Source organism: Lissotriton helveticus, chromosome 8, assembly GCF_964261635.1.
Source record: "Lissotriton helveticus chromosome 8, aLisHel1.1, whole genome shotgun sequence".
Taxonomy (NCBI): domain Eukaryota; kingdom Metazoa; phylum Chordata; class Amphibia; order Caudata; family Salamandridae; genus Lissotriton; species Lissotriton helveticus.
This window is the reverse complement of record NC_136069.1, coordinates 5,610,453-5,634,197: the sequence shown is the minus strand read 5'-3', so window position 1 is coordinate 5,634,197 and position 23,745 is coordinate 5,610,453. Positions and strand designations below refer to the sequence as shown.

The following is a 23,745-nucleotide window of genomic DNA, read 5'->3' as shown; positions in this document are numbered from 1 at the left end:
CTTACAGACATGGTCCAGATCTCGGAAGGTATTGAGAGAGATCTGCAGTGGTTGTTGACGGACCACGATTAAGTCAGAGGCAGACCCCTCTTCCTTCCTCAACGAGATCTTAAAGTCTTGACAGATGTGCCACTTCTGGGAGCAGTAGAGCTTAGGAGACATTGGTCTATGTGCAGTCCAGGCTCCACATCAATTTATTGGAGCTTTGAGCGATTCGATTGGCAATGAAAGCATTTCTTCCCTCGGTCAGTTGGAAGTTGGTGCAGGTGTTCATGGACAACACCACCACCATGTGGTACTGCAACAAGCAGGGTGGGGTGAGGCCCTGCGTCTCTGGACATGGCTGGAACATCAGGGCATAACCCTGGTGGTTCAACATCTGGCATTGTCTCTGAACGCAGGGGCTGGCAAACTCAGCAGTCGATGCCTAGCGGATCACGAATGGTGTCTCCAGTCAGAGGTGTCGCAAGGTCTCTTTCAGCATGTTTATGTTTATGTTATTTATAAAGCGCGTGACTACCCTTGGGCATCTCAGCGCTGCGATGCGAAGAAGAGCAGGAGGGAGAGACTAGCCTTGTGGAAAGAGCCAGGTCTTGATTTTTTTCCTGAACTGGGTTTCATTTTGGATGGATCGGATGTCGGGATCCAGGCTGTTCCAGAGTTTGAGTACAAGGTGGGAAAAGGATCTACCCCCCCATCTGGCTCTTTTAACAATCGTGTTCTTCATGAGGAATTTTGAGCTGGATCTCAGTTGTCGTTGGGGAATGTAGTGGGTAACCAGTTTTTGAATGAGTGCAGGGCCCCTCCCGTGCATGGCACAATGAGCCAGATTGAGTGCTTTAAATTTGATTCTTGCCTGAACAGGGAGCCAGTGAAGTTCCTTCAGTCTGGGTGTGATTGACTGGCGTCTGGGTGTGTTTAGTAGTAATCGAGCTGCTGCGTTTTGTACGACCTGCAGACGGTGAACTACATATTTTGGGGATCCCAGGAAGAGGGAGTTGCCGTAGTCCAGCCTTGAGACCACTAAGGCCTGGACCACCGTTTTTTTACCTTCTTCGGGGAGTAAAGGCATGATCTTTCTGAGCAGGCGTAGTGTCCCGAAGCAGGTACCGGAGAGCTTTTTAGCCTGGGTCTCCATTGTGAGATTTTGTCTAGCCACATGCCCAGATTTTTTATGGCCGGTTTGGATGATGGGGGTGGTCCCCAGCTAACAGGCCATGGGATATCAACATGGGAATTCAGGTTGTTGCCCAGAAGCATCAGCTCAGTTTTATCCCCGTTCAACTTGCAATCAAGCATCCATGATCCAATTCTCTCGAGGAAGGGGGTGAGTTGTCGGAGGTCAGAATTCAGGGTGTCTGATATTGAAAAGACTAGTTGTGTATCGTCCGCGTAAGACACGACGGAGATACCAAAATCTTGAATGATACGTGCTAGGGGGCTGAGATAAATATTAAAAAGGGTAGGGCTTAGGGAAGATCCCTGAGGCACTCCCCAGGGGGCCGGGAAGGGCTCGGACTTGAATCCACCTTCCACACATTGGAAGGATCTGTCACTTAGGAACGAGGCAACCCACTCTTTTGCTGTACCTTTTATGCCCACTTCTTCCATTCTTTGTGTTAGCACTGCGTGGTCGACCGTATCAAATGCGGCGCTGAGGTCTAAAAGCACCACAGATGCCATTTTTCCTTGATCTAAGATGGATTTAAGTTGTTCAGTGACCACCAGCAGTGCTGACTCAGTACTATGCTTGGGTCGAAACCCCATTTGTGTTTGGTGGATTATGTCATTATTTTCAAGGAAGGTGGAGATTACGGAGTTCGCGTGTTTCTCCGCCATTTTGCCCACTATTGACAGAAGGGATATTGGTCGGTAATTGGAGAGTTCAGCTTGGTCTAGGTGTGTTTTTTTAGCAAGGGTTTGATGACGGCATGTTTCCATTCTTTTGGAACAATGCCCTGCTCAAACGAGAGGTTGATGAGGTTCCTCAGTTGGGTGGCAACAGCGTTCCCACCTTGGGCAAGAATATTGGGGGGTGCAGGGTCTGAGGGAGAGCCTGATTTTTTTATTTTATTATTAATGCTGTTGTCTGCTCTAGTTCCAAGGGGGGGATGGTCATCAGGACTGTTCCGTCCGGTAGAGCAAGGCTATGAGATTCGGGTGATGTGGAGGGGATGTTGCCGGCGGCTCTGGGGGTTTGGGCTGGAGGGAGTTATAGATGATTTCAATTTTATTTTTGAAAAAAGTTGCCAGTCCATTGCACCTTTCTTTGGAGTGTTCTGGGCTGTTGGGCGGGGCTAGTGAGGGACATTACAATTTTGAATAATTCCCTAGGGGAGTTGGAGGATTTGGCAATACTATCTTCATAGAAGATGGCCTGTGCTTTCCGGACGCTATTTTGATAGCGCCGGATGGCCGCTCTGTATGAAGTTTTTAATTCGGGGTCATACGACTTCCTCCACTCTCTCTCCAGTCTTTTGCAGTTCTTTTTCTCCTGCACTAGCGTTGGGGGAGAACCATGAGGATCGGTTGGTATTTTTATGTAATAGGGGGCCTGGCTTCCTGAAGTTTCTATTGATGGAACTGCTTATCCAGGTGTGCCAGTTGCTATGTGCCTTGTGCAAGTCTTTGGTTTCCAGGGGTGTGGAGGACTCCAGGTCACGGATCCAGGCCTCTGGCACAGTTTTGGGCCATTTCCGTCCTATGACCGTGTTGGTTTTGTTAGGGACGGTACTGGGGATCTGGAGCTCAAATGGGATGAAGGCATCCAGATTGGGTCTGATACTTTCAGTCTTTGGTCGTTGGAGAAGATGGGATCTAAAGTGTGTCCTTTCTCGTGTGTACCGGAGGACACTAGTTGTACAAGTTGTAGGGCTTCCATATCGGTTAGGCATCTCTTAGCGCAAGGGTCGTGAGGATCATCCAAATGGAGATTGAGGTCACCGAGCACTGTAATGGCGTTTTTCTCTATAAGCATACTTGCAAATAGATCTGGGGCTGAGTCTAGGAACCCAGTGGAGGCTCCTGGGGTCCTATAGATCAACCCCCCGGCAAAGGAGTTGGTTGGGGAGAAGGATAATCTGAAGCGACAGGCTTCTGCGTTGTTGATATACAGAGGGGCTATTATGCATTCTCGTTGAGCCTGGTGTATAATAGCCAGTCCTCCTCCTATTGCTCCTTCCCTATCAAGGTGGGCAATTTTATAGCCCGAGGGAAGTGCTTTTGCAATATCAGGGGCTGAGCTGTCTCTGAGCCAACTTTCGGTGATAAAGAGAGCCTCTAATTGCTCTCCTTCCAGTAGTAAATTAATTTCTAGTGCATGCTTAGGTAGGGATCTACAGTTAATGAGTCCCATCTTGGCTGTTTCCCATTTGGCATCTGTGTCAAGCCTGTGATTATTCTTAGCGTATCCTGGGAACTTACATGCCGGACAATGCAGTGGTTGTTCTAAATTTAAGCGGTGCTGGCAGTGCGGGAGTATCGTGTCCTTTAATTTAAAAAGTTCTGATCTCTTATAGGTAAGGACCCTTCTCGGAGATATGGCGTTATGGGCAGGGGTCCTGGCCCCTGGTCCCGTAAGGTCGCGGACGGGCTTTCCTTTGGCGCTCCTTCGGCGCGCAGGCGGCGCGCGTCCGCTGCGCGTCAGGCACATCCCCTTATTTTTAAGGCTTACCCACGTGACTCCGCCTGTCAGCTGACCCTCCTCTGTCCCCTGATTGGTGGTCCCGACCTTGGGACCCCGGGGGCACTGCTGCTTTCCCTATTCTGTCCCTCGAGCAGAGAAGCAATACAAGTGAGCAAATATTCTTTTTAAAACAGTTTGTAAAAGTGCAATGTGCGTTTTTTAAAAGAGCTAAACTCCCGGCTGTGTCTCAGGAGCAATTCTTCCCGATGCATTGCTCCTGGGAAGAGCCTTGGTTACATCTGTTCATCTCTGAAGAGAACGTGCAATGTCAGCAGTTTTGCGTGCTGAAATTTCCAAGGCGTCTATTACTCATGACGCTTTTCGTCCGGAGTGGAGCACAGGCCTCCTGTACGCCTTTCTGCCCATACCACTTCTGCCCCAAGTCAGGCAGCAACAAAAAAGCGGATAGAGCAGAAAGATAACGTTTAAGAGTACCCAAAGGAGAGATCCCTGCTTTTTTGTTGCTGCCTGACCAACCCTCTCTGTTTGAATCTCTAATTGTAAATAGGTTCTCGAAATGGCTCACTTGTTTCCACCCACACCCTTTGTAATGCCGCAGAGGGACTATAATTTGGTCCTCACTTTTCCTATGTGTGCTCCCTTCAAAATTTGACACAACTGTCCCCTCCGGCTGTTAACCATCAATACAGCCTTTCTGGTGGCAATAATATCTTCCCGGAGGGTGAGTGAGTTACAGGCCTGATCATGTGAGACCCCTACATGATGACTTTTGTAGATAAAGTTGTGCTTCATTTCTTCCAAAAGAGGGTCACTCTATCATGCTGCCCACCTTTTCTGCTCCCCCACATCCCTATAAGGAACAGGAGGGTCTCCAACATCTGACCCCAAAAAGAGTGTTGCCGTTCTACCTTGACCGCACAAGAGTACTGGTGGACAACAAACTCTTCATGGGGGGGTACGTGTGCGCTAAGAAAGGTCTGGCAGTGCAGAAAAGGACCATTTCTCACTGGGTCATCCTCTGCACAAAGATCTGCTGCACTCTGGCTAACAGGCAGCCCCCTGAGGGATTAAGGGCTCCTTCTACCAGAGGTAAGGCTGCAACAAACCACGTTGGCTTGGGGTGTCCCAGTCCTGGACATCTGCTAGTCTGCAACGTGGGCATCTCTGCACATGTTTGCCAAGCACTACAGCCTAGACAGTCTGGTCCCTCGGGATGGGCATTTTTGCCCTTCGGTCCTGCAGGACTTTAGTGTGAGAAATTTGTCAGCAGCCCACCACCAGGATGGTATGGCTTGTGTATCAATTCAAAGGTAAGCAATCTGCGACTAGATGTCTCAGATGAACAAGTTACTTACCTTCAGAAACGTAATATCTGATAGAGACTATCTAGCTGCAGATTCCCTAGAGAAAAACCATGCCTCCCAACTCTGCTGACTTATTTGTTAGGGCCAAGGTTACTGTTCCTTTTTCAGAGTCCTAGTTTTGACACCCAATTACGTCAGTCACTTCATGGCCCGGTGCTTCTGCCGTGGAAAAGTGAAAAGTACTGATGGCCGCACGCTTGGGTGGCGCATATAGGTGACCCTGGCGTCATAACTGATGCCAACAACGCAGTCATCAGCGCAAGGGGTAAAGCTCAAGCAAAAGTTTCTAGATCTTGCCGGAAGCCTAGGAATTTTAAAGGTACTGATTGTGCCTGCTAGATATTGTCTCTACCAGGTAATGCATTACCTAAAGTAAGTAACTTGTTCATGTTGCCCTCTCTTTAGCCCAGCAGGGCTGCACAGTCGGCATGGTTAAGGATTACAAATCAACCCTTTTGACTTTTATTTGTTTACCGAATAAACCTTCCCTTTTAAATCTCCTAAAAGTTTGAGATTCATTAAGGGACTTACAAATACCATTTACTCCCACTCCTTTTATTATGCCTCGGTGGAATCTTAATTTGATTTTAACTAATCTAATTTGTTCTCTGTTTGAGCCCCTTCATAGCCTTCATAGAGGCTTTTAAGACTGAATATGAGGTATTGGGGATATTCAAAAGGTGAGGAATACGCAGGTAGATACTGTATCCAGCAGAGAAAGACGTTACCTAAGGTAAGTAACTTGTTGATTTGGTGAAACACAATGCAATAGACAAATGGAGAGAACAGGAATGCAACATATCTACTAAGATACGGCACATTCCTGCTGTCCCTCTGCACTGGTGTAAGGGTGTATCAAGGTGCATGGGTGTCTGTGTTAAAGCCAGGATTGACTTTGTAGAGGAAGGGAGACCTCAGGGGCTTTTTCCTCTTTCTATGTGTGCTGCAGAATGTAGCACACATAAAAACATAAATAACAAGGAGAAATAAACCTATTTCTCCTCATTACGCCTCCCCTGGTTTACTAGTGTTAGTAAATTTGGGAAACACCATGGGTAGATGCATGGGAACACCCACGCTGCACCCTTGGATCACCTTTCCATGGCAAAGTAACACGAGTCAGCGACTTGTGTTGCCTTGTGTTTCTCCACATTTGCTATGTCACGCACAACCATGTAAGGTGGCTCTGTGTGGGATAGGAAATCTCACTTAAAGGCTTGCGTTGCCCTTGAGTCACCTAGGGTGACACGAGAGCAACGCAAGCCCTTGATAAATCTGGTCCAGTGTATCTCTATGGATAAGCCTCAGTTTGTTGGGGGGGGACATGATCCCTGTCCTCAGCCCAAACCTCAAAGACTTGTCTGTCATTACCTCCAGCTCCTTCCTTCTCTGTATTTTTTTGGACCTTCCATTTCTCGCCCTGATCAAAGTCTCTTCTCTCGCCAGCTCGCCCGTAATCTCTTATTGACAAAGTGCGTCACGTACAATTATTATTTCCAATGCCAATCAGTACTCGTCTAAAAGTAAGCAAAGGATCCATGCGAAGTTTGAATTGTTCTCTTGCTTTCCTGTGTGGCGCTCAGCAACCTGCAGCCCGGTCTGACCTTGATCTTCATGCGTTTAGGAGATTTACTAACATTTGACCCAAAGCAACGCAAGATAACTTACTGCGCTGCGCCAAATGGAGAGAGCTGGAATGCGCCATATCTAATAGGTTTGTGTTAGGCACTGTGCTGGCGCAATAGTGGCAGCCTAGTGCCAATGCAGGTGCCAGGGGGCAGGGTTGTTTTTGTGTAGGAAGGGACACTCTCCTGCACAAAAACAATCCTTCACAGCTTTTTCCTCATTCCACGTGTGCTGTAGAAAGAGGAACGAACAAGGAGAAATGAGCCTATTGCCCCTTGTTACGCCGCCCCCGAGGAGGCCCCGCATTTTGACACATGCCCAGGTTAACTATGGTTAGTAAATCTGGGAGTGCGGCACCCATGGGTGAATGCGTGGGAACACTCACACTTCACCCATGGAACACCCTCCCGGCACAGAGTACTGTCATGCAGCGACTCGCGTTACTCCAGATGTACTGTGCCACTTAGAGTCAGGAAGGGTGGCATAGCGTGGCATAGTGAATCTCAGTTAAGGGCTTGCATCACCTTGTGAGATGCTATGGCAATGGAAGGCCTTAGTAAACCTGGCGTTAACAACCTCTACATCGGAGGCTCGTTCCAGCAGTTTAAGATGTTGTCTAATGTCGCTTTCCAACTTACCCTCGTCTTCAGCCTCCAGCCGGACTCACTGGGCCCGTCCAGCACAGGTCTCTGTAGCATCTCCTAGAGCGAAGGGGATCTGAGCGACTCTACTCTAAAGGAGCCTTCCTCCTTATGCCCTTTTCCTGGCGTAGGTCTCCTTCTTGAATGGACTGAGCTCGTGCACTCCTCCTTCGTTGAGTAACTACTGTTCCCTCCCCAGGCTGCGACAGACAGTCCGTGGTGGCCGCGCTCAGTTCTCCTTCAGGGGAGAGACGCCTCCAGACCTCTCCCCTTTAAAGGCTCCACTTGCCTCACTCAACTGGACCTGCTCTCCATCCCTGTGGGACATGGGCGGGGACATGCTTTGCATGTGAGGTACAGCGAACGTGGAGCTTGTATGTGCACGCTTGGTGGACTGACCACAGGAACCCATCTTGGGATTTATTTGTGTGGATCACACCTCAAGATGGAGGTATGAGGGGAGGCTGCCAGGTCCTTGGCTGGACTTAAGATCAGACCCCTGGACATAGAGGCGTCACTGTCTCAAGACTTCAGCATGTGGTACGTGAGGGAAGCATATCCTCTCCTTTGTTGTTTGAGAGACGCTTGAGTAAAAGTGATGTCACAAGTGCTCCATCTACCTAGGCCCTTTAGCAGCAATTTCCGTAGAGAGGGGGGCGAAACAGCTGCTTGAGTCTCCCAGCCAGACTACTCCATTTAACCCTGAAAGAACAGAGGATGTGGTCCGTACCTATTGTCTCCATTCTGTTACCCTGTACGTTTCCCCAATCTAGTGTCTATGCGGCTTCTGATGCCTCCTCTATGGGCAGTGTGGACCCATCATGGATGATGGCCACCGTGCAATGATGAGCAGGGCGCAGCTTTCGTTCAATGCTTCGCCCACAGGACGCAAACGCACCTATATGGAATGAGGTGATCACAGCCATAAAGAAGGGCGTGCCCCATGCAATGCAACCGAACACCACCCAATCCTCCCGCAAGCAGGCCCTGCAAGTTCTACTTTATGTGGCCAATTATTCAGTATTTGTCTGCAACATTGAGGGCCAGAGCTTCTCTCAAATTGTCTCCTAGGGCGAGGAGTCCTGGAAAGACGCAACAATCTTTCTCTCTGTCCGCGTCATGCCCACTTCCTTTTTGTAATCTAACAGGCACTGATTAGGTAAATACACATTTTCTTTCTTTCATTGCCCAGAATGATAAGGGAGTGCAAGGTTTCCACAGTCCGAGCCTTGGCTGTCTCTGGCAGTAGAAACACTTGACCTGGTGCCCCATCTACCTCTCTACTGCCAGGTCACAGTGATGTCACTCTATCCTACTCAGGGCAGGGCGACCATCACTAGATCTGTCTGCCCGAGAAGGAAAGGATGAGATATATTGACAGCTCCTCATCCCAAGATCACCAGTGATGAGATATATTGACATATCTTCATCACAAGGTCACCAGCGAATCATTATTGATACAAGGGATCATTCAAAACGCAGAAAAGGAAGGACAATACCCTAGCCTTGACACTAAGGAATCTAAAGAGGAAGGTGGCCGGCTCTAATCTAACTTCACTGCTCCGAGTAATTCAAGCTAAATTGATCCCTACAATAACCTATGGTAGCGGCCGCTACGTGGCAGCGATGCATCAACGCCGGACAGGACTGTGTCCAGGGCCCATAGAAGGATCTTTGGTCTCCCCAAATACACCTCTCCAGCTCAGATCAGGCTGGAGTTTGGGTTTCAGAAACAATCCCTCACCAGGAGAGGTGCGTATATTAACTGTTGGTACAAAATCAAGAACGCCAAATAAAAGACACTAAACTCACACTTGTGGCCGGAACTGACGACCAGAAGCAGTTCACCCATCCGGGCCAACCTCAACGTATTCATAACTCAACTTGGCCAACAAGATCTCTTTGGCAATATCTGCAACCCACGCCAGCTTCAAAAAGCCGTTTAACAAAACCATCAAACTTGTGTCGCTAATCCAGGACAATTCAGCAGTGGCGGGCATAGCCCACGATTGGCTTGTGCAGCAAAGCTATGACAAAGCTGTACCTCAGCCCTACTTCCATAGGGGCTTTTCTAACGTATTATAAGATAAATTCCTGAGATATCGACTGGGCATCCTACCGTTACTCCTACACCTACCTCCTTGGAAATGCAACGCGACCGCACCTGCCTGCCGGTTATGTAGAAAGGGGAAAGAAGATTTGGTGCACTTGGTATGCACTTGTAATGAATTATTGGTAGAGCGAAAAGTAAAGTTACTCCCACTCTTCAACCAAAGAGGAATTGGATCATGTAGGCAGGCGGTATTGTCCTGTTTTTCCCCAATGAATTTACAGTTGAACAGTTGTTCTGGGAGAATTCTCATCAAGGCTGAAAAGAAACTAACGGCAACGCACGGCAGTGACACAGAAGGACAAGGAAAGAATTGTTAGAGGGGCGCTTAATACCTGAGCTCAGAGACGGGACAGACCCCGGAGAGCGGCAGCGACATCGTCACGGCTGCAAGAGCATCACCTGGTGTACCAGTCCATTCGCTGATCTGAACACCAGTATTCCTGAGACAGGGAAAACCATGGAGAAGCTTCTGGCATGCGGACCGAGAGCAGGGACCAGAGCAACACGGGAAGCTGTGGCCCAAAGTGGGGGAGGGAGCCAGCCTGAATGCTCAGCGGAGAGTGGCTCCTACCAACACCAGCCTACTAGCGACCCGGGAGGGACATAGGACCCCAGCTTCCACCACCCCACCTCCTGTTCGACTGCTGTTTACCCGTTTGTGTGGGCCAAAGCCCACCCCCTTTGCTACCTGGCCTTCAGCGGCGTGGAGCCGCTTCCTACCACGACCCAGAGTGGCACTGGTTCCCCGCCTACCTCCGACACGACTGGACCACAGTGCAAACAAATTATGGACAGAATGCTGAATAAATCATATATTCACCCCCGATCAAGAGATCTGGGTTAAATCCATCGTTCTTTTGCTCACTATACCCCCAGTTTAGACCGAGCCATATGCAAATCAGTCTTGACCCTGTGCCTCATGGGAACAGTCCAGACCGAACTGCCAAGTCAGGTCCACAATGGACTGGAAACAAGCATCCTGGGACCGGTTTCTGGGTATTACCCTTCATCAGCCAGGCCAGCTTGAATCAAGTGGCACAGTAAGCAAGGGACCCAAGTCTGGGCATTCCCATCCCACTTAGGGTGAAAAGTGCTATGCAAAAAAATCATGGAAGGAATGTTGAATAAATCATACATTCACCCCCAGTCAAGAGATGTGGGTTAAATCCATTGTTATTTTGCTCACCATGCCACCCCAGTTTAGACCCAGCCATATGCAAATCAGTCTTGACCCTGTGCCTCATGGGAACAGTCCAGACTGAACTGCCAAGCATGTTGTCACCCCGAGTGGGTCGGGTATGCTCAGACGTGAGTCCCGTACTCTCCATGCCACTGGAGTCAAGCTATCCTAGCTGATGAGGGCTGAAAGCCCGAAACCGGTCCTAGGATGCTTGTTTCCAGTCCAGGGAGGACCTGGCCTGGCAGTTCGGTCTGGACTGTTCCCATGAGGCACAGGGTCAAGGCTGATTTGCATATGGCTGGGTTCAAACTGGAATGGCATGGTAAGCAGAAAAACGATGGATTTAGGCCCAGATCTCAGTACGGGGGTGAATGTATGACAATGCTCTGCATTCTGTCTATCAACTGTTGTTTTTGCAAGACTGCAGCACAGGGCTGAAGGCACAGGGGTGCGTTGCTGCAACCTGGATGGACAAATGACGGGAGCCGAGGTGGGACAGTGCTGTGCTCCAGGTGCGTGGGGCAGTGACCTGCGGGCCACAGTAAGAGTCAGGCCCAGCAGCGTGAGTGTTTCCTCCAACCACTACCGCCTCAAGCGACCCATGTGGGATGCAAGACCTTCACACCACTCCTGTCCTTCCTCCGCTGGCCCATATACCCAACGCCCTGCTGCGGGCTCTCTTAAGGGTGGATCGACCGATCAGCGCAGCGTGAGACCACATTACAAATGGTAGGCCCGACAGACAGACAGACAGTCTCACCCATGGATGGGTGGAGTTCCTACGGACCGTAACCACTGTACTTTGCCACCGGAACCTATCGGTAGCCTTACAAATACCACTGCTCCCCCATACGCCACCCGTGCAGGCATCGCAATATACCTATCGATGAGGATATAGTCATAGCTTATCAGAATGTCACCAGGGATGAGGATATATTCACAGCCCATCACAAGATCCCCAGCAATGAGGATATAGACACAGCTTATCGCAAGATACCGATAGATGAGGATATATTCACAGCTCTTCATCACAAGGTCACCATTATGGAGGACATATTAACAACTCTCCAACCACATGTACAAACTCTCCAGCTCTGGATGCAGAATAACTACTTTAATTAAATTATTCCAAGGTGGTGGTGGTGTTCGGGAGAAAGCTTGGCCACCTCTTCGGTCAGTCACGCTGCCGACTCTCCTCGCTCAAAATGTCAAAGTGAAAATGAAAGGTGGTCACTTTGACTAGGATATGGCCATAGAGTCTCAGACCCTGAAGATAGTCAGCAGCTGAAGCCACACAACCTACAAAGGATCATCATTTTATCAGAGACAAATAAAGTAAATATAAGTGGCTGAGACAGAACTATAAGCGAGACATCCACCGAAAGAGTGCAATTTGCAAGGAATGCATGAAGTGGAGAAATTGGGACTGAAAAAGTGTCATCTTGTTTCTTCTGCCAGACAGTCATTACACTGGCTATTTCTGGACAACACAATTAGCTTTAAATTTCCTCTGTAATATTAAAGTTTTTACTCTGTGTTGCTTGTGTATCCCACTGATATATGATGTTGAACTATTTGCTGGAGCTCAGACACACTTCTGTCAGTTCCTCTTTAAATCCATAACAATATGGTGGAGACCTCAGTGTCCAACCAAGGGCAATGTTTGATGGCCTTCCATCAGACCCGTAGCCCAACCGCTGTTATCATGTTTTCGTGCCACCTGACATCCTCCTACTTCTGGGTCACCAGAGCCTGGACAGCTTGAGAGGCAGCGTACGCTTTGAACGGCAGCCATTCTCTCTCCGTCACGAAACATGATGACAGTTCCTGGTTGGTTTGGATATGGATATCTATTGTTGAGAGAGTACTTCCTCCTGCATCAGAAGCCTCCAAGAAGGTCAAAGGCTGGGTTTTGTGTGGTCTGTCAATCAAGCCCTTGCTCAATTTCAGAATGATGAACATCACTTTCACTCCGAGCAGCATGACCCTGAAGATGACCTGTGCCGGCCAGTGGAAGAACAGGAGCGAGGGTGTAGGAAAGCTGTGATTGCACTATTAGAGACAGTGGCAGTAGGTGAGAGTGACTGACATGCATTCTGAGATAAGCCTGACTGCTCGTGCCAAGCTACCAAGGGGGTGAGCAGGGGTTATTTTAGAAGTGTAACTCCCTTATCCTGACTAGAAGGAAGGGTCCCTACTTGGACAAAGGTGCAAACCATTGCCAACTAGAGACCTAGGTCTTTAAAGTGTCTTCTGTCGTAAGCGGAGTCCAAGTGAGTAGGGTCTATTGTGTAGAGTCGGTGGGGGTGGGGGTTGAGGCAGTGCAGAGGTCTTGGTTGTCAATGCTGTTGTAGGTGGAAGAAGGAGCTGAGTCTGTTGCAGAGGTCTTGGAAGGGTAGGACGTCTGTTGTTTAGCTGCCGGGTTGGGCAAATACCTGCGTTGGAGAGGATTTTGGTCTAGGAGGAACTTCTTTGTGGATTTGATGACTTGGTGGTGTGCTGTGGTGGCGGTACTGTGGCGGTGCGTGTTTCAGGGGTTTTGTTGTTTCTCCATGTCTTTTCAATTTGTCGGCAGGAGTGCTTGGATCCTTGGGAGTGCCTTGGTGAACCAGCTTTCTTTCTTGTTGTGTCGTCCTGTAACTTTCTGGAGGGGGGCAAGTGTGTCAGCACCGTTGGCGATTCATAGGTGGAGGTTGCATGCTGGGTGTTGGCGTCTAGCGTCGTTGGAGGTGGAATGCTGGTGAGGGCGGAGGTGAGATATTCTACAGTGACTTTGTTCTAGCTTCTGCGGGGGAGGCGGCGCGTGTGCTTGTTTTTTTTTTTTGCAGTTTTATATAGCGCGAACTAGACCCGAACCGAATCAGGTATCAGAGCGCTTTACATAGCACCAGTTACGTTACATGAGGACACACTTTCATTTTAGGCACGGGGAGATTAAGCGATTTGCCCAGAATCACAGGGGGTTTTTGGCGTCGCCACCGAGACTCGAACCCAGATCCCCAGGTCCGAGGTCGAGCGCCTTAGCCGTTAGACCAACCCCTCTCCCCTTGTGTGTGGTGGGTTTCCCAAAGGAGAAGTGAATGCAGTGGTTGTCCGTCCAAAGCAGTTTCGTGGTGTGGCTGTAGGAGGCGCTGTTTCCTCTTGCGAAGATGGGGTAGACTGTGCCCGCTGTGTGCTTGGGGGCGGTGACAAGTTGCTTCAGTCCTATGTTGGTGAGGTTTTATCGGAGGGTGGTGGTGTTGGGGTCGTCGTGGTTGTCCAGGTGCAAGTTTAGGTCTCTGAGTAGCATGTAGTCTATGGAGGCGGTGGAAGGGATGTGGGGGCCAGGCGGTCTATAAACGAGGGTTCTGCAGAGTAGTTTTGGGTTGGTCTGGATCTGGAAGTGGAAGGGGGCAAGGCGTCGGCCGGGTCGGTGGTTATCATGCAGAGGGATGTTTTGTGGACTGTGGCGATGCCTCCTTTTGGGCTGGGGCAGCAGCGGCGGGGAGTGCAGGAGAAAAGATGGCAAAAATAGAAAAAAGATTAAAATAGAAAGAGGGGTCAAAAGAGAGAAAGGGAGAGCAAAAAAGAGAAAGAGCAAAAAGTGGAAAAAAAAGGGCACAGAGCTGGACCACCAGGGATGAGGCGCAGGCAGGAGCCTGTGGGTGGAGGAAGGCCTCGAACACCTACCTGGCACGGAAACTCCTGGCTCAGAGGGCAGTCCCCCCAACGGTGGAGCTGCACGGGGGGAAGAAAAGTGACTCTGACCAGGAAGGTCAGTGGTCATATATATGAGGGGCTTTTGGCGACGTCCTGGTAGACACTGAGTAGAGTAACTTAAGGTTATGTTCAAAGAACACAGGAGCTTTCAGCACGTTTATAAATTCATTTATTTTTTACAAAAGACTCTTAGAAGCAAATTATGTGAATGAGCTGTTCTCGGGTATCGGGACTGACCATCACTGACATAGATAGCACAGGTTTTCGGAATCCCCAAATAGGAGACATGCCCCAGGAACGCTGACGGACACTCCTTGGAACAGTTGAGTTGAAATCCGCTGGACCGCCTGTCACAAGATGGACGACAGGAGGTGGTTCTCATGACACAGCTTTAATGGCCCATATTTACATGCCGACCTTTTCAAAGCCCGCTTAGATGTATCCTCTACCAGAAACACCTGGTACCCGGGGTAGAATATGACTTTACGTGCGAACAACAGAGAATACATCAGCACCCAGAGGCACTCATGATTCTAGGCACTACGGAAGGTCCTTGAAGTGCAAGGTGTAGTTCATCATCTCCCTTTCTAGAACTCTCGCTCTAAAATGTTTGGCTTTATAAGTAACATGGAAAATCAGGCTTTGAAATACTCTGTTCTCACTGGAGAATTGGCTTTGAAATACTCTATGAAGCTGCACTTAGGGGATAGAGGGCAACTGAGGCAGGGCAGCAGAGAAGGCAAACATTGCATGTCCCAATGTCCAATGGATCAGTCACGGAGAGACGTGAATGATTCACGGTGATCCGGTCTCAGTCCCAGTAGAAGTGATCTCATGCTTACTTTAGCAGTGACTGAGAACATCCCTAAGTCACGCACACAACCAAAAGAAAATGTGCTCTCACACACACACACGCGTGTGCACCAAGAATAGTATGGGGGGTATCATTCAAGGGGGGGGTCTACTGCCTGCGGCGCTCGGGCACTGCCCATCCAAACACCGCGTCAACTCATGGATGCCATGGGTTTAGCTTCAGTGGGACCAACATCTCACCTCACAGCAGTGACTGCAGACAGAAGATGGATTTTGCTATTTTACGTTTAAGGCAGGACTCCAACATGGCGAGGAACAACCGAAAACCCATGCCTGCTCCCAAAGACAAGTATCTTTTGGCTAGACACCAGACACATCAAGACATGAAGCAGTGGTTATTCGAACGTCTAGATCAGGGGTCTCCAAACCGGTCCTGGAGGTCCGGATCCATGCCAGATTTTTAAAATACCTACATGTATCTCAATGGGGATATGCACAAAATCTGGCATGGATCCGGCCCTCCAGGCCCGGTTTGGAGACCCCTGGTCTAGATGGATGATGCGCTGTCGAGCCTGTGCCGGGGCCCTGTAACCAGCTAAAACCAGGATCACATGTGCCCATTGCTCTGCTGCTGTACGGCACGGACTCTCGACAGAGGCAAATCTCTCAATGTCCTCCTCTTGTTCAGCCGCAAAGTCCAAGTCTTAAAGACTCTGAGGGCTCCAAACAAAAGCACTGTACTCATAAGATGAATACAGCACTGGCAGGTCCAGATGAAAGATGGACACAGAGCGGCTAAACCATGACCAGAACCAGCTTCTCCTTCTTCTTCCTCTTCCGCCGCTTCTCTTCGAACCGGTCTGTTGCATCAGCAAAGAAGGTCACCTCTTCCTTGGACTCGATTTCTCGTTTCAGGAACTGAAGCCCGGCCATGTTGAAGCCCAGCACATCCTGCAGGGAGAGAGGCAGGTGAGAAAGATGAGGCATACAATATATGTATTTTACATCTCCAACACACTTTCTAAATCACTGGTAAAAGCAAAGAACGTGCTCGCACACAAGGGGTATTTTAAGGCAAAGAACCTGTGCTCGCACAGAAGGGGTATTTTAAGGCAAAGAACCTGTGCTCGCACAGAAGGGGTATTTTAAGGCAAAGAACCTGTGCTCGCACAGTAGGGGCTATTTTAAGGCAAAGAACCTGTGCTCGCACAGAAGGGGTATTTTAAGGCAAAGAACTTGTGCTAGCACACAAGGGGTATTTTAAGGCAAAGAACCTGTGCTCGTACAGAAGGCTTATTTTAAGGCAAAGAATCTGTGCTCGCACAGAAGGGGTATTTTAAGGCAAAGAACCTCTGCTCGCACACAAGGGGTATTTTAAGGCAAAGAACCTGTGCTCGCACAGAAGGGGTATTTTAAGGCAAAGAATCTGTGCTCGCACAGAAGGGGTATTTTAAGGCAAAGAACCTGTGCTCGCACAGAAGGGGTATTTTAAGGCAAAGAACCTGTGCTCGCACAGACGGGGTATTTTTAGGCAAAGAACCTGTGCTCGCACAGTAGGGGCTATTTTAAGGCAAAGAACCTGTGCTCGCACAGTAGGGGCTATTTTAAGGCAAAGAACCTGTGCTCGCACAGAAGGGGTATTTTAAGGCAAAGAACCTGTGCTCGCACACAAGGGGTATTTTAAGGCAAAGAACCTGTGCTCGCACAGAAGGCTTATTTTAAGGCAAAGAATCTGTGCTCGCACAGAAGGGGTATTTTAAGGCAAAGAACCTGTGCTCGCACACAAGGGGTATTTTAAGGCAAAGAACCTGTGCTCGCACAGAAGGGGTATTTTAAGGCAAAGAACCTGTGCTCGCACAGAAGGGGTATTTTAAGGCAAAGAACCTGTGCTCGCACAGAAGGGGATATTTTAAGGCAAAGAACCTGTGCTCGCACAGAAGGGGTATTTTAAGGCAAAGAACCTGTGCTCGCACAGAAGGGGATATTTTAAGGCAAAGAACCTGTGCTCGCACAGAAGGGGATATTTTAAGGCACCGATATTGGAGTTGACATTTATGCCCAACTGGATGTCAACATCACTCACCAGAAAGGAGTGAGCCTTAAACAATTAAATGGAATTAAACGGTGTCGTGCGGTGCAGGGATCTGAGCCTATCGTCCATGCAGGTTGACTCCAGATTTCAGACGATACCTTTTGTGGCATGACGTGGGATTAGTTAAGACAGCGTGGGTGTGGATAAGCTGATGTTAAAATAGAAATATGATGTTGAATTAACATGATTATGAGATGAAATAATCAATGAAAATAGGAATTAAACGGAAACATATGATGAAGGACTACAAATGAATAAAAAGTAATCACACATGTGAAGAATCCCCTTGTGGTTCATGTATTAAATAGCGCACCTATCTACAAGAAGGTTCTCCTCCTTGCAACACTATTTGAGATTAGTTAAGACAGCCCCAGTCTTTCATTTCATAAGGCGCTAGGGTTGGACTGCATCAGGGTGGGACCATTCTCCTGCGGCTGTGGGGATTCTAGCCATCACTCTGAATATGATGCTGTTGATAAGGCACATTAGTTCTTGTAGGACGGGTGTGGTTTGGCCACTCCAGGCACTTTATCAAAGACATACAAAAAGCAGTTGAAAAGAACAAGTTACTTACCGTTGGTAACTCTCTGATGGATACTCTATTTAACTGCAGATTTATCAGCTTGTTTTCAGCAATTCCCTTGTGAGCTTTTGGGTGGTGAATCTACGTCACCTCAGTCCCACCGCAGAAGTGATGTCAGAGGCATATATAATCACAACCCCTGCACGCTTACGTCTTTCTGTCTGAACTCAGTGTGCGCCGTCGGATGCAGACCCACCGACCGATCAGATTTGAGAAGGTGCAGATCTCGAAAGTGGGAGCTTTTTAGGAAAGAGAAGCAAAGGGTCCATTCCAGAGAATGGAGATTTGGAATGAGGGCTCTGTGGTTAGATAGATTAGAGTATCCGCCAGAAAGAGCGTCAATGAATGTAACAAACTTGTTCTTCCGACGGATACGTCGAACTGCAGATTTCTCACCTGGTGAATTGATCCCAAAGCTGCACCATTTCAAATGGTGGAGCAGTGGAATGGCTCAGGCCAAAAAGTCCTGCAGGACTGAATGGACCAAGTGTCCCTCCCAACTGACCTGAATGTGAAGGCAGTAGTGTTTTGTGAAAGTGAAATCTGACGCCCCGGTTGCAGCCTGACAGAGGTCTAATCAGGCACTCAGCCTGCCGACGCAGTGGTATCAGCGCCGCCGATAGTGAAATGAGCAGATTTCGCTGCGGAGGACTATTAACAGTGAAATGATTATTTTCTGCACTGCACTTCCCTTCTTTGCTCCCGTGAATCTCATGAAGAGCTGACAGTCCAGAGATGGTCCTTGGTGCAATCGTTGTAAAAGCTCAAAGCTCTTTTGGGATCCAAACAATGGAGTCTTTCTTCCTCTTTCATGGGATCAGGAGGAGCAAAGCACGCCTGAAGTGTGAACGACCACCCAGCAAGGAGGAGCGTCACAACTTTGTGCAGGAAGAGCGCCCTGGTCCATACCACCCGTCTGTCCAGAAAACATTTGGTGTATAGTAGCTGGGCAGACAGCGCTTGCCATACACTCATGCAACAAATTGATGTTCCCGCTAAGAGAAAGACAGTTTTCAGAGTAAAAAGACAAAGGTAACAGCAACACACTGGTTCAAATGGGGTACACGTCAAGTTTGTGAGAACCAGGTTGGAGTCCCACTGTGGCATCAGATGGTCTGGGTGGAAACACGTAGACTAACCCTTTCAGAAAACACATCACAACAGTTGATTTAAACAACAATGATAGATCTGGTAAACACAGAGAGGCAGACAAATAACCTTTAACAGTGTCCACGGCAAGACCTTGCTGGGCTAAAGATAGCAACACACCGCAACATATCTGGGTTTGATCAGACGACAAGGACATCAAGCCACAAACTTCTCCACGCCTCACTGTTAATATGACATCTACTATGTCAGAAGGGAGGTATTAAGCAGTCAGCTGTCGCCGCTTACCCACCAGGAATGGAGGTGTAGACTGCACAGGCCTGGGTAGAAGACGCTTCCCTGCGGCTGTGACAGAAGATCCTCCGTAAGCGGCAGCCTGATCAAAGGGAGGATGCTGATGCCTGGAAGCTCCTGATACCACACTCTCCTGGCCAAACCCAGAGCCACTAGGATGAGTTGAGCCCGGTCGCTCCTGACCTCCTTCAGAACTCTGGGCTGGAGAGGAGACGGAGGGAGGCACGAAGGAGCCCAGAGCCCCACTCTAGGTGGAAAGCATCTCTGAAAGTCTTCAGAATGCAAAAGCTTGGACACTGCACGTTCTCAGTGGTGACGAAAAGATGAGGCCAGGGTTCTCCTCATTTCAGGAAGCCCCCCTGTGCCCACCTCAGAGAACCTGACCAGTCTCCCCTTGATAGGCTGGAGACTTCCACCAGTCTAATTGTGGCTGCGCAAGCACCAGTGCAGATCTTCCACAGTCTCCTTTGAAACACGGATGGAATTCAAAAGGTTCTCTTGCTGCTGGGCACACCGAGACTTCAGATCCCGCTACAGAGCCCCGACGTACCATCTGGGGTGTTCCACATGCAGGGTGGGGGGTCCTTATGGCGATAAGGCCACGATGGCTCAGAGCCACTCTCACTGAGACCAAAGACACATGCGGAAATATCAGGATCTTAGTTCAAAGGTCCTGGACCTGTTGGGCTGGTGAAAAAGGCTCAAATGAGCTCCGTATCCAAACAGCTCCTATAAAAGGGTGCCTCTGGGAAGGAGTCCGGCATGTCTTCGGCAAGTTATCGCCTACCGTAAGGATGTGAGGAGGTTCACTGTCCCTGGAGGTGGTCTACGCTGTGAATGGCGAGCTTGCTTTCAGCAGTCAGTTGTCTAGGTCTGGGAAGACTGGTATTCCCAACCACCAAAGACTGTACTGCGAGCACCACCATCACTTCTGTGAGCACCCAAGGAGCACAAGTGAGGCCACAGGGGAGCACTGGACACTGTAAATGCTCTGAGCCCACCTTGAACCGCAGGTAACACCTGTGGGTCTGCAGGACGGAGATATGAAACTAGGCGTCCTCCAACTCCACCAACCAATGGCCTGGATCCAGGATGGACCGAACCTGGGTGAGCGCGAGCACCCGATGAGGACAACGTTCTAATGTAGGATGAAGGCCTCTGTCCTCTTTCAGCATCAGGAAAATACAGAAATAGCAACAAGTCTCTCTCTCTGATGCTGGGACACTATATGGCTCCACTGGCCTCCTGAAAGTAAATATAAAGACTGCGGTCATCGTAAGACTGATGGTTCGTCCCTTACCGAGCCAAAGAGATTCCGGAGAGCTTCGTAGATTTGCCGTAGCGAATGGATCTTCACTTTCAATGCCTTTATTAAATATGACACTGTGAACCTGTGGAATGGATCATTTGATGTCAATGTGCAATGTAAATGATCCCTCTGTTTTAACGCGATTTGTTTTAGAATTATAGGACAAGGAAGGGTTGATTTTATGTTGCTTCTATGGTTCTTTGTACCAAAAGAAACTTAAATCATAATTTTAATCAAGACAATCACTTGAGCGTAAATTGATTAAAACACACGATCCGACATGGCGCGATTTAGAGGTTGTTATTAGGAATGTTATTTATTTTGTATTTTGTAGACGGTGAACAGCCTGGTGTGAAATGGTCACAATGTCATTAAGCAATACTACATTTTGCAAAACATAACCAAAGATCTGTGGACGAGGAACCTCCCCCATCCCGCTCAGCCACTCCCACTCACCCTCAAACTCTTCTTCTACAACAGACTCAAGTAAGAACACAAACACAGGGTGATAATCGCGCTCTCACCTTGACTTGGCCAACTTTCGTGATTGTGGTCGTCTTCAGGCTTTCAATCACGCTGACGAGCAGCTGGTTGCTGGTAATCTGACCGAAGTGGATCCTAAACAAGACCGAGAAGAGACATCAGATAGGAAGGACTCCGTGCAAGAGCTCACTCTGTCGTAGCAAAGACTAAAGTCACATACAAACAAAATGGGCAAGCTTCTGGAAAGAAGGGATGTCTGTACACAAAGAACATAGGAACTGTGATGTCACTCGCAACATACAGTATAAAGGAAGGAGGTCCTTCCTAATATGGTAATAAGCTTCTTAATTTTCTGTGAACCAGGTCGTGGGTACTTGTTATGGAATTTTACGCAATCTGCGTAGGATTTTTAAGTGGTTACCAATCGACTCTTGTAAACCATTGATCCAGGGCCTAATTATGAGTTGAGTAGATTATGGTAATGCATTACTGGCTTGCATAAATGACAATCTCTATGCCAAGCTACAAACCCTTCAAAACACTGCTGCCAGACTTATTCTGGATCTTCCCAGGAGATCATCCTCCTGTGCTAATTTGAAATTTCTACACTGGCTACCAATTAGGCTGAGAGGCAAATTTAAGACTCTCTGCCTCATACATAAGAGCCTCTACCATTCTGGCCCAGGGTACTTAGTTAGTTAGTTAAGAAACTGCGGAAATACCAACCAAACAGAACCCTGAGATCTAGCTCTAAATTTCTCTTAACACCATTGAGAGTGCGCACCACAAGACAAGGTGGACGGTCTTTTTCTCATCTCGCCCCCCATCTCTGGAACAAGCTCCCCCCACATATCTCTTCCATTTCAGATCATATTTCCTTTCGTAAAGAACTAAAAACCTGGCTTTTTCCCAAATAATAGCGATCGATGACCCTCACTGTGTCTGCAAGCGCCCTGAGACCTAGCGGTGATATGTTGTGCTATAGAAGACTATATGACTTGACTTGACCTTAGTCTAAAGTGCATTATGAACAGAATTTCAGAATGTTCGTAAGAGCTTTAATGGGCATGAAGACCCAAATAATTAAATTTCTGATCGGATACCGAGAATGAGGTCTTACTCCCAGGGGCAGCTACTAGGCGATGACTACCAATCGCCACGGTTTGAGCCCAGCTGTCTGTAGCCGGTGGCCACTGAAGTCTTCAGGCTCAAATGCCATCAGGGGCAGGTACTTTCTCTTCTTGTGGAGAGGCAGCCTCGGATCATTGCCCATTGCCCAGGGTGGAAACACGCCCAGGATGAGACCTTACGTTGGGGACATGTCAGCACTTTAACCCACCCATAACCTTAGCCAGCATTCCACTCGTTAAAGTAGGGATAGCGGATAAACACCACTTAAGGCATTAAAAGTTCAGCCAAACAATCAAGAAAACGTACTTCATTGCATTCTAAGCCCTACAGATAGGTGTCTTCTTGATTTCCCATGCACTAGATTGATAATTGCCCACAGTTAGAACCATACCATTACCAGACGGAGAGAGGTTTAGCCTCTGAGACAACTGAGCTATCACGAATCAACTCTTCTGGAAACATGCACTATTAGGAGGCACGCTAACACCTTCATAGTTTCAGATGCAGGCCAATAGGGTACGCTTTTAGGAGGCAAACCTACATCTTGTCCTTTTATGAGTCATGCCAACACCTTATCCTTTAGGAGACGCGCAAACTGCTCACCATGATGCAAACCCCTTATGATTTTAAAGGCATGCCCGTACACTCTTAGGATTCAAGCCAACTCCTTATGGTTTAAGGGGGCATGCCAACACCTTATCCTAATAGAAAGCGTGCCACCACGGTCATGTTTTGGGAGGCATGATGATACCTTACCCTTTACGAGAGATGCAAAGTCGTTACACCGGTAGGAGGTATACCAGTCCATAGCTTCCTCTGAGGCGCGCCGACATTCACTCACCGGAGTACAAAGAGGAGGCAGCGGCAGGTCCGCTCCAGTTCAAGGCCCAGCTGGATGTATTCCTTGAAGAGCGTGAGCAGGTCCGGGACGTACGAGAACGGCAGCACCAGCAGAGACTCCTCCAACTCGCTGAAAGCGTAGAGAGGGTTAATGCAGGTTAGTATACTGTAAGGCCAGGTGCCAGAAATGACCTAAGTGTTAGATCTGAGGACATTCACAGGTGTTCAGTATCATAAAACAAGAGACAGATGTTCCAAAAACAGGGTGCGAAGATGTCAGAAAGGTAGTGGGCACAAACAAACGACTCAGATGGCCTTCACGCCATCACACGAAGTGTAAAGAGCATAAATGAGAGACGACAAAGCAAGACATTGTGAATTTCATTCATTATACAGGAAGCGCAGGCCTCAGTCATTGGCATTTTGCCTCAATGGCTGGTATTTCTTAACAGAATCGCAGCGCAGGAACTGGGCTAAGCGCCCTGAGCTCCTCCAGAGTCGTAATGTACCAAATGGATATAAAACCTTCAAGCTTAATACGAGGACGGGGGGAAGGGGATTTGCAGCAACTATTGGTAGCAGCGCCCGGCCATTCAGGAACCTGAAAACTGACAAAAGATTATCAATCTATGCATTTAATTATTAAAGGGCTGAACAGGGAGACCTAAGAGGCTGGGTTCTCTGTATATACTGCATTACTGTACAGCAAACCTTGTACTGCCGGGGGTAAAACAGCGCCGGGATCCCAATGTGATCCTATTGAGCCTGGTCTCTGGGGGAAAAAAGGCTGTAGGCCCTAGTTAGGGGGCTAGCCAGGCTGGAAC

General features: G+C 48.6%; 1 protein-coding gene across 6 annotated transcripts in view; it reads right to left on the bottom strand.

Moving 5' to 3' along the window:
• Window positions 1-14,421: 14,421 nt before the first annotated feature.
• WDR3 (WD repeat domain 3) overlaps window positions 14,422-23,745 on the bottom strand; it is a 137,340-nt gene continuing 128,016 nt past the window's right edge. For 3 of the 6 annotated variants that reach the window (XM_078656346.1, XM_078656344.1, XM_078656345.1), the window contains exons 25-27: window positions 22,923-23,051; window positions 20,992-21,085; window positions 14,422-16,033 (exon numbers count right to left, since the gene is read on the bottom strand). In XM_078656346.1, the coding sequence (XP_078512472.1) occupies window positions 15,878-16,033; window positions 20,992-21,085; window positions 22,923-23,051 (379 nt within the window). In that variant the 3' untranslated portion in view covers window positions 14,422-15,877. The remainder of the gene's footprint in view (window positions 16,034-20,991; window positions 21,086-22,922; window positions 23,052-23,745) is intronic. The other 3 variants (XR_013599688.1, XR_013599689.1, XR_013599687.1) reach the window with 2 other exon arrangements.